Raw genomic sequence first — 10,732 nt, 5'->3', positions numbered from 1 at the left:
TAAATATCGTATAATATAATACTTATTACTTTATTAATATTATATTCTTTTATTAAATTATTAATAAAGATATTTATTTCGCGAAGGAATTAAACGTATAATTTAAGTTTTTTATACTCTAAGGATAATATAATTAAATTTATTAAGGAGAATTATAGGATACCGGCGTTATATATATTTTAATTATTAATAAATTATAGGTTAAGGTATATATATAAAAGAACTTTTATATAGAAATTAATTAAACCTTTAAAGTTATATTAATTTAATTCGGAAATTTATTTATTATAATATCGATTAGATTTATTATTATACGATAAAACTTAAGAGTTATAAAATATAATATTTTAAATATATTAATCTTATTCTTCTTTTTATTATATAATACCGATCGGTTCGGAGTATATTATAATAATATTAAAGACGTTATTATATAAAGGAATAACGACGTACGGTTCCCCGTTATTTATAAATAAAGATACCCTTTTTTTAACGTTAATTATACGGAGTAAGTAATATATTTTATTAAGGGATAACTTCGCCATTTTTATTAGCGATTTAAATACTTTTATATAAAGAGCTTATATAATTTATTAAAAAATATTAATTACGATAATATTAACTTAATAGATTTAAAGGAAATCCGAAAGTTTTATTTATAATATTAATTATATAATCCGATATTATAATAATTTAAATTTTTATTATATAATAAATATAATTTTAATTATAAAATTATTGTCGATATTATATATATTATTAATCGAAATATATTATATATTATTAATATTAATACTTCTTTTTAAACGACGATGTTTTTAAAAACGCTCTTTATATAGGATATATAGAACGCTCTTTACCGATATTAAATTTATATATACTAAGGGCCTTTAAACGTTATTTTATATAACCTAAGTATTTATTTTTAAAGTGAATTTTAAAATTATATACGAGTTATTAAAATTATATATAAATAAATATCGATTAAAGCTTATTAAGTTATAAGAAAAATCGAGAGAATATATATATTATTTTAATAAGCGTATAATATTTTATAAAAAGAACTCGATAATTATATAAACTTAAAAATAATACTTTAAATAGTCGTTAAAGCCTTTAATAATATCGCCGGCCCGGATAACTTAATCTTAATATTTTTAATTTTCGGAACGTACCCTTAAATTAACGTACGATCCTTATTATTATTAAAGATTTAAAAACGGGTAAGAATTATTTATAAAGTAATAAATATACTTTAGAAATATTATATAAAGGTCGATATTAATTAAACTTTTAATACTTAAAACGGACTATATATTTATAATATCTTTACCCTTTCGCTTCGTATAAAAGTTTTTATATAGCACGAAAAGAATAATTAAATCGAATTATATTAAATTACTATAATCGAAAGTTATATAATCCGCGTCGATATATATAATAACTTAAAAGACTTTAAAATAACTTAAATTAAGCTATTTTTTCGGGAAAAATAATTATAAATTATAAAGGGCGATAAGGCGAAGTATATATTATAAAAACTATCGAAATCCTATATTAAACGCTCGATATTATATAACGAACCGCTAATATTACGTATTAAACGATTAATATTAAATACCGAACCGCCGGTAACGCGCGTTAAATAATAGGAATAATATAATACGTTACTTACCTCGAATATAGAAAATAAGGAAATTATAAACTATATCGTTATTATAACTTATAAAGGATTACCGTATAATATATTAATTATATTTTTTATTATATAAGAATAAAAAAATTATAATTTTATCGTAAAACTTTACCGCGATAAAGTTATTATTACTTTAAAAACCTTATTTTAAAAATTTAACGTAAAGGAAATTAATAACCTCGTTATATAAAATATATTTTAATTTATATAATTTAACCTATATATATATATAAAATATCGAATCTTTAAAATATACTTTATATAAAAAATAAAAGGGAAAAATATAAAACTATATAAAAAATTTAAGCTTATCGTTTAAAGGTATAGAGATTTAAAGAAGGAATAAATCTTAACCTAATTATTAATTATTTAACGAATAAATTAATACTTATTCCTTACACTCGGACTTATATTTATTTAAAATTTTAAGGTATACGAAAAGCTTTAAAATATTATATAAGTATATATTTAATTATATAAAAAACTTATTCGTATAATATATATTAAATTATTAAAAGAGCTCGAATTATATTACTTAAATAATATAATCCTTTAAATTATTTTACTATTATATAAACTCGCCGAATCCGGATTATATTAATTTAAAATATATTATATATACTATATATAAAACTTAAAAATAATAATATTAACGTACGATTTATACCTCTTATTTATAAACGATAGATTAAATTTATTCGGTATTACTATAATATAAATTAACGATACTTTTAACTTTACTACGTTACCGTTCTCTTAAAAAGAGGAATAGGAGCTAATAAAAATTAATTTTTATACGAAACCGAAAAGAATTCTTATTAAAATATAACCGATCGAGTTTAACGAAAAAAAGATCCGATTTAACTTATATAACGTTCTTTTTAAATAAAAGGAATAAGCTTAACACTTTTAACTTATTAATATTTAAATAATAAATTAAAATTAATAATATATTTTATAACGTACGAAAGGAATATATATCGCTTTAATATATTAATTAAAAGTATTATATAACCTCTCTATTATTATATAAATATAAATACCGAAGGAAAAGGATATCGAATACTTTAACGTATAAATCGCGTAATAAATCGAATACTTTATATAAAGGTTAAAATATATTCTACTCGACCTTTACTATATAAAGCTATATATATTTATTAACGGCTTTTTCGTAAATAATAAGGATTTAATATTATAATTTAAATATATTATAATATTTAATTAAGAAGTTTATTATATAAAGGATTAATTTAAAATTTAAATAAATATCGTTTATTAAAGTTTTATAAAGTATAAAAGGGTTACTTAAAGCGTACTCGCGAACGAGTTATACGGTATAATTTTTAGAATTAATAGTAATATTATATTAAACTTTATACTTTAAAAGATTATATAAAGCTTTAAATTTTAAAATATCCCGATAATTCTTTATATCGACTTTAAATCCCTATATAAATACCTTATTAAACTCGGTACTATAAATAAAAAGAGATTTATAATCGATATTATATCCTTTTAAAAATCGTATAAGAGGAAAGAGATAATAAAGATATATTAAGTTAATAAACGCGATAACTTTACCGACGCCTTTATTAAATATATATTAAATTAAGCCTTTAAACGCTTTATTTCTATAAATTACTTTATTATATAAGTAAAAGCGTATATAGAGAGGCTTAGACTTTAATTTAATTAAAGGAAAAAGAGGGAGAATATTGTCTTTATTATTATATAATATATAATTATTATTAATATTTTTATTTTTATATAAGAAAAAATATTAAAGAGATATAATATTATATTGTAGTTTAAGTTTTAAGAAAAGAAGATATTATATAATTTATTATTACCCCTCGATATTATATATTATTCCTTTATATAATACGTTTAAGTGTCGTTATTACTTTAAATTTTACTTTATTCCTTTTTATTATTTAATTTTTTATCCTCGCTATTAAAGTTATTTTTATTATTATTAATATTATTATTATTATTATTATTACTATCGTTATTATCGTTATTATATTAAATCGATATAATAGTCGGGGCACGATATTAAGAGTTATAAAATTTTTAAATATATATTATATATTAATTATTTAAATAATTAATAAAATAAATATAGTTATTAAATAAGTACGGGTTTCGTATATATTTATTAATGTAATCGAAATTAATAACTTTACGAGAGGTAATTAAGAGCGTATAGAAGTAGCCTTTATATCGAATAATTTATACGATTATTAATTTAAGGGACTCGAAAATCTTAACGTAAATAATAATATTATAATTAAATAACGCGATTACTTATTTCTCTTTATTTTATTATATAGATATTAATATTTAAACTATTCTTTTAAAGGGAAGAGGGATAATTATATATTAATAGCGATATTATAAAGAAAGGTATAATTAATAATAAAATTAATTAATAAAATTATTTATCGATAATTACTATCGCGATTAACGATATTTTATAATTTAAAAGTAGTAATGTATAAATCGATTAATTAATTATTTATATTAATTATTATGCGAGAATAGAAAAGATATTAAAAAGAGTGGATAATTAAAATAAATAATTAAAGTTAAAGATCGTATAAATAGTATAATAGTAATAATAAAAATAAATAATTAAAAGAGAAAGGGAGAAAAATATTTTTATATAAAGAATTTAACTTCCCTTTATATTAATAAAGGAAGGATTTAAATTAATAAATCTATTAATTTAAATATCGACCTTTTTAAATTAGGATAAAAAGAGGAAGGTAAATTAATAATTTATATAAAAAGAGGATTTTAAGGTTAAAATATAATTAAATATCGGACGAAGTACTAGGTATTATATATAATGCCGGCGATTACGTTCCTTTTAAATTAATTATATTACTAGGGGTAAAAATAAGGTAAGTACGGCGCTACTTATATTAAAAAGTAAGAACGTAAAAGATTAAATAATTTAATATATCTATATAATTTACGAAAAGATATAAAAGGGATTAATTTCCTTTCCTTTAAAAAGAAAAGTTATTAATATTAATATATTTAGTTTAAGGGTAATTATTAATATAATTTAAGGGGGTTACGTATATAATACGTATAAATTACCCTTAACCGTATAAAAAAAGGATTTTATAATCCTTTTTTACTTAGTTAAATAATATATTATATATATATTAAAATAAACTATATTATATATTATACTTACTATACGTACGTATAAAGCCCATTTAATAATAATATATTTAAAGCGCTTAAGAATATAATTACGCCGAGGGACGCCTATAATTTCTTAATAACTACCCTTAAGTATATTAAAATCGAGGTTTTAAAGATAGAAAATGAGTTAAGCTCGAGATTAGCTCTCCGAAATATACGGCGACTAGCCCCCTTATTTTAAAGATTAAAGCATTATAAGAAAGTGATTAATAAGCTATATAAAGGCACACCGTATCTCTTATAAGTATAGGCGCTTATATTATTAATTTTATATATTATATTTAAAAACTTAAAGGCTTTTAAGCATATTATTAAGGGTTATTTAAATATTACTAAGTATCTCGGGCGTTTTATTATTTTAAGCTATACTTTTTTAAAAAACACGGATTTTTAATATACGCTCGTTATTTATTATACGAATATTTTTAAGTTCTATAAATATACTTATTAATTTATACGCCGGAGATATACGTTTCTCGGTTTAAGTTTTTTTTTCTTCGCTTCTTTTTTTATTAATTAAATAAATAATTAACTTTAATTATAATTATAAATTAAAAGTTATTTTTCATTATATCGTGATACCGCTTTTAAAGGCGGTTTAATAACCTTTTAAAGGATTTATAATAATATACGGCTTTAATTAATAAAGAGGCTAATATTTATTATATAGTTAAGGTTAAATAAATACGATAAGAGATTTATATATAGCGGGATTAAAGTAACGAGTAGCTTTAATAAACGGAGTAAAAGTAAAACGTTAAATAATATAAGTCGATTCTTTCTTAGCTTAAGGTCGACGAAATAAACTAACTTAATATTTTTTATAGACTTTTAAAGGAATTTATAAAGTATCTTAGTATATACGGCTAAGTATTAAAGAATATAAAGATATAATCGACGTTATAACGTAAACCGAACGTTTTATTCTTATAAGTTTAAAATATAGTAAGTACGAAGAAAAGCGTCCTATTATTAAGTATTATAAATTATATAAATAACGATCGCACCGCGCTCTTTATATTATTTTACTTTTATAATTATATTTACCCTTCTTCGATTAAATACGATTTAATTTTACGGTTAATCCTTTATTAATTAATTCGAAAAAATAGAGACTTTATAACGTATATTTATAATAATTACTTTCTTATTAAAAAAGTCCCTATTATTTTAATTATAAAGAGGCTTTTATAATTTTTACTCTTTAATATTAATAAAGAGCTACGGTAAGTAATTTACGTTTAAATTATTATTAATAGAATCGATAAATATAATATAATAATATAAGATAAAGTTTTTAATTTAATTAACTAGTTAATTATAAGGGTATTTAACTTAAATAACGTTATTTATAAAGCGATTATATTTTATCGCTTCTTTATTAATACTTTAATAAAGCTACGTAAAAAATAATCGATTTTACTTATAAAAGAAAAAAAGTATATAAACTTTATAATTAAAAGGTATATTATTTAAAGACTATAATTAATGTATAGTAAACTTTAATAAATAAACCTTAACGAAGGCGATATTAAAGTGATTAAAAACTTAATCACGAAGAAAGTAAACGGTATATACTTTTATTATAACTATTAGGTTATACTATAATAGCTCTAATCTTAGGATAGGAATGTTTCTATATGCTCGACTTGTCCTCGACTATCTCTCCAGCAATATCTTCTTCAGTGGCGAGGAGATTAAGGCGTCGGTATATAAACTTCCAGATAGACTGGCCGAATTGTAAGTCTATCCTCGCCAAATCACATGATCATCCCTAACCCGACGCAAGCTATAGTAAGATCTTGACACAGATCCTCGTTCGCCTCGACAGTAGGTCCGTGGAACGAGTGAAATGTGCCCTTGGCTGGATAGCGTTCTCCAAGCGTCCATTGAAGAAGATAGAGTTCCTGTCTGCTATCGCCTTTAGCTCAGGCGATACCACCGTCAAGCAGATTGCCCCCCAGTACATGCTGGAGATATGCGCCACGCTAATTGAGGAGCGCCCTGACTCAACCCTTGGTTTCATTCATCTCTCTGTGAAAGAGTGAGACTAGTTCTATTCGTACTAGTTAAGCGATATGTGCTGATTTGAATATAGGTTCCTCCAATCCTCGTCCAGCAATCTGGCCCTGGTAGAGAGAGACTGCTTGGTGCAGCATGGTATCGCCACAGTTACTTGTCTTTTAGCCGGGATCGAGACGTTTCCATACGGCTTACCTCAAGACTCAGTGCTCGTTAGCATCATCAAGGGGCTACATGGATTCCACATATATTCGAAAGAGCATTGGACTGATTACCTACTCTCCCTTTCTCTATCAAACGAGAAATACGGTTCTTCCACCACGCTATTCTTTGATTTGGCTTGCGAGTTGGCGGCGAAGCTCAATCAGCTTTCGAAAAACCCGGTCCAAGAACAAAATAGACTTGAGGACCTTAACGTCGATAATCAGCAAACGTCGGAAACACCTGCCAATGACCGAGTAGGGAATTTCAGCAGTGCGCTCCTCCAGCACGTGATCGATAGGTGCTTAAAAGCCAGGAGCTTGGAGCAACTGGAACTCGAACTGAAGCAGATGGAGTCCAGAGACCAGCCAATCGAAGATACCGCACCGTCGGCCATACCACCACCGCAGGAGGGAGTGTCTATCGTCCTCCAAAGGTACCAGACGGCAGTCCGCTACCTCCTTGAGCAGGCGGACTATCCTGGGATTGCAGCTACAGAACTTGACGCCTTCAAGTGGCAATTCCGCGATTCCGCTTACACGTGTCGAATTCGCCACTGTCCTCGTGCCATTATAGGGTTCGAGCACCAGGCGCAGTGCAGCGAGCACGAGATACTCCATGTCCGGACTTTGCCATGCCGCTATCCCGGCTGCCAGTCGCCGGCCTTTATGTCGTCCAAGCACCTCAAACGCCACATTGATAAGGAACATGTCAAGCCCGCTCCTCCAAAGACAATACGCAAGGTCGGCAACCTGCCGCCTCGCAAAGGTTTCGAGTATCAAGCACTGCAGCAAAGTGGGTCGACACCCGAGAACAACCCCGAGCCGCCAGAAGAGAACCTTGTGAACGAAGCTGAATTGGAAGGCCTTATAGCGGCTGTTTCAATCCTGCCACCTGTTGTATTCCCAGTAGCGCCAGCTCGAGTTTCGGCAAGACTTCCCATCCTCTATGTATCCCAACTAATGCAATTGGGTCAGGAATGGAGGTTCGTGTACGAGAAGTATGTGATCCAGAACCTAAACGAATCTCAAAAAGTGCAGCTGGGAGGAATATTTATCAGGGCAAGCCAACAAAAGGATCCCATGAATACGCTTAACGGCATTATCATGGGCAGTTTGTTCTCACTAGATCCGGACTCAATCGGCAAGTTCGTGACGCTGGTCGAGAGCGCGACGGCCGATCCGGATAGTAAGTCCAGGTTCGAAGCATTGATGTGGGCCATGGGCCTCAGTACGAAAGACTCGTGACCCCTTGCGGGCAGCCCAGAGGCCAGGGATCTAGGCCAAGGGTCTGTCCCGGCCAACATTCAGGTCTACATGCAGAAATGAACTCAGTACTTCGTCGGCACAAGTTCGAATTACCAGGTGGCTTTGGTGGCCATGGAGAAGACGGCGAGGACGTCGCAAGAGATCAAGACCATACTGAGAGGTAATCCAGCAGGGGAGCCTTGGGCGACTAGACTCGACTCGAAACATTTGTTGGACGCAAAGTGGGCAAGCAAACACTTGCATTCAACAATTTGAAGTGCAGAAACGGACCCCTGAACCTAGGCTAGGAATGTTCTAGTTTTCACTTCCTGCCAATTTTTCCAATATATACAATGTCTTTGCCCATTGTGAAACAATTTCCATATATACGGGTCACACAGTCGGTGCCCGATTCTTTTCCAATTTTCAAATGTCCATCAGACGACGAGTTCCCTCTCTATTTCCGGTTTAACAGAACTCCCACTCAGGGCCATCCTCCTCATCCTCGCTCTCGTACTCATCATCATAGTCACTGGAATCGGAATCGGAATCCGAGTCTGACTCAAATGGATTCCAGTCCTCCGAGTCCTCCTTGGTGCCGTCGCTGCTCAAGCGCTCGTCATAGTCCTCTTCAGCATCATCGCTGTCGCCTTTTATCCCCAAATCGATTTCCGCGCGCTCTTCCTTTTCCTCTTCATCTTCATCTTCCTCTTCGAACTCCGACTCCATCGAGTCATCCTCGTCGGAGCTGCATATGTAATCGGAGTCGGACTCGCTATCGTCGTCTGAATCCTTCTCGATCGGGCGACCCTCAAACTAGGCCTTCATGAAGTCAAGCTCCGCCCGCGCGATGTTGGACCGGACTTGGATCTCCCAGTCGCGCTTGGAAAGGCCGCTCTGGTTCGCGGGCACGTCCTCGCCCGTATCCAGGTTCGTAGCATCGCCGGGCGCGAAAGTCACCTTGGCGACGGCCTTGGGATCTGTTGTGGCAGTCTCAGCCGAGGGTTCAAGAGACCATTCACAGACCCGGTTCATCAGCTCAACCCCCAAAGACTCATGATGAAAGTTTCAAGGGAACCCCTAGAAGATACCCCGAGCTTTGGAAGCATTTCTACTGCATTGACTTCATCAACTCCCTCATCAGAATTTTCGGACCATCGGTTGACATTCGCGATGCAGTGGCCTACCGACAATAATATCAAGCCATCAATAAGTAACGAACAACCTGCACGGATTGGGGGAGACGGCACCGATTGGGCGCATGATTTTCTCGCCATGCCATCACAGCAATGCCATAGCTTTTTCCAAAGCGAAGAAAACAATCTGATAGCGACAGAAGCACCGATGATAGGCGAGTGGCAGACCCTCGAGACGCCCGCCACGGCCAAGACCACCAAGTCGACGGCGTCAAGAAAGAGCCGCAAGTCGACGACGTCAAGAAAGAGCCGCAAGTCGCCCGGCGCCGCCAGCACGACGACGGATGGCAGTGGCTCTTCTAGATCCTCGTCAAGTCCCATCGGGCTCAAGGGCCCGCAGTCTCTACAGGTGATCAAGAGAAGCCCCTCTTACATACCGTCGGACATAAGGCCCGAAGATCTTCGGCTGCTGGATCACTGGACTAGTTTGGCGACCGTCATATCCATGGGCACCGGCGGCGAGAACCCGTTCCTGGTGCATCTCACCCCCATGATTATGTAATCCGAAGCCCTGCGCGCCGTCGTGTGTTCGATAGCGGCCAGCCACTTGGCCGTGCTCCGGGACGACCGCTCGCTCCAGACCGTGGCCCTGCAGCAGCGACTGCTGGCCGTCTCAAGGTTGCGCCAGACCATCGAGTTTTCGGACGCGGAGCCGACGCTGGCCGCGATCCTGATGCTGCATTTATCGGACCGGCTGTTCGCGACCGACACCCGCATCGACCACCTCGCGGGCGCCAAGGCCGTCGTCACTAAAAAGGGCAAGTTCGCCGACTGGACCGGCTCGCGCGCTCAGTTCCTGCTGAGTCTGTGCTACTACCACGACGTCCTATCGTCCATCTCGCGCGGCACCAGCCCCCTCTTCGACTTCGACGACTCCCTACCCGTCGAGGGCCTGAGCTACATACTCGAGGTAACCAAGGTACTCCGGCTTATGTCGCAGATCAGCGGCATGGTCGGCCTGGGGCCCAAGGCGCTCGACGTAGCGGGTCGGCATATCGAAGAGGCCCTCGGCCAGGTCTCGCCCGACCCGCCCGCCGAGGACGAGGTATATATAAACGCGGTCGCGCACACCACTCTTATTTATAAGCACGCCGCTTTTATTTATTTATATCGGGCGTAGCGCAATATCGGCGCGCCGCACCCGTTAA

At 32.8% G+C, this 10,732-nt stretch overlaps 4 protein-coding genes across 4 annotated transcripts; 2 read left to right on the top strand and 2 right to left on the bottom strand.

The window, feature by feature from the left end:
• Positions 1-6,406: 6,406 nt before the first annotated feature.
• PG986_005636 (uncharacterized protein) lies at positions 6,407-8,567 on the top strand (the record flags this gene model as incomplete). The annotated part of the gene is made up of 6 exons (XM_066841858.1): positions 6,407-6,413; positions 6,479-6,488; positions 6,542-6,658; positions 6,708-6,962; positions 7,017-8,329; positions 8,476-8,567. Coding segments are annotated over 6 exons (1,794 nt in total), but the record flags the coding sequence as incomplete, so codon positions are not given.
• A 289-nt stretch (positions 8,568-8,856) lies between these two features.
• PG986_005635 (uncharacterized protein) lies at positions 8,857-9,117 on the bottom strand (the record flags this gene model as incomplete). The annotated part of the gene is made up of 1 exon (XM_066841857.1): positions 8,857-9,117. The coding sequence occupies one exon, from the start codon at positions 9,115-9,117 to the stop codon at positions 8,857-8,859; it is 261 nt and encodes an 86-aa protein (XP_066701719.1).
• An 87-nt stretch (positions 9,118-9,204) lies between these two features.
• On the bottom strand, positions 9,205-9,423 carry PG986_005634 (uncharacterized protein; the record flags this gene model as incomplete). Its single annotated transcript, XM_066841856.1, has 1 exon — positions 9,205-9,423. The coding sequence occupies one exon, from the start codon at positions 9,421-9,423 to the stop codon at positions 9,205-9,207; it is 219 nt and encodes a 72-aa protein (XP_066701718.1).
• Positions 9,424-9,561: 138 nt separating this feature from the next.
• PG986_005633 (uncharacterized protein) lies at positions 9,562-10,704 on the top strand (the record flags this gene model as incomplete). Its single annotated transcript, XM_066841855.1, has 2 exons — positions 9,562-10,082; positions 10,128-10,704. The coding sequence occupies 2 exons, from the start codon at positions 9,562-9,564 to the stop codon at positions 10,702-10,704; spliced, it is 1,098 nt and encodes a 365-aa protein (XP_066701717.1).
• Positions 10,705-10,732: the final 28 nt, after the last annotated feature.

The sequence above is a fragment of the Apiospora aurea genome (assembly GCF_038362705.1).
Source record: "Apiospora aurea strain CBS 24483 chromosome Unknown utg000004l_segment0_segment0, whole genome shotgun sequence".
In the NCBI taxonomy this organism is placed as follows: domain Eukaryota; kingdom Fungi; phylum Ascomycota; class Sordariomycetes; order Amphisphaeriales; family Apiosporaceae; genus Apiospora; species Apiospora aurea.
This window is presented reverse-complemented; position numbering and strand designations above follow the sequence as displayed.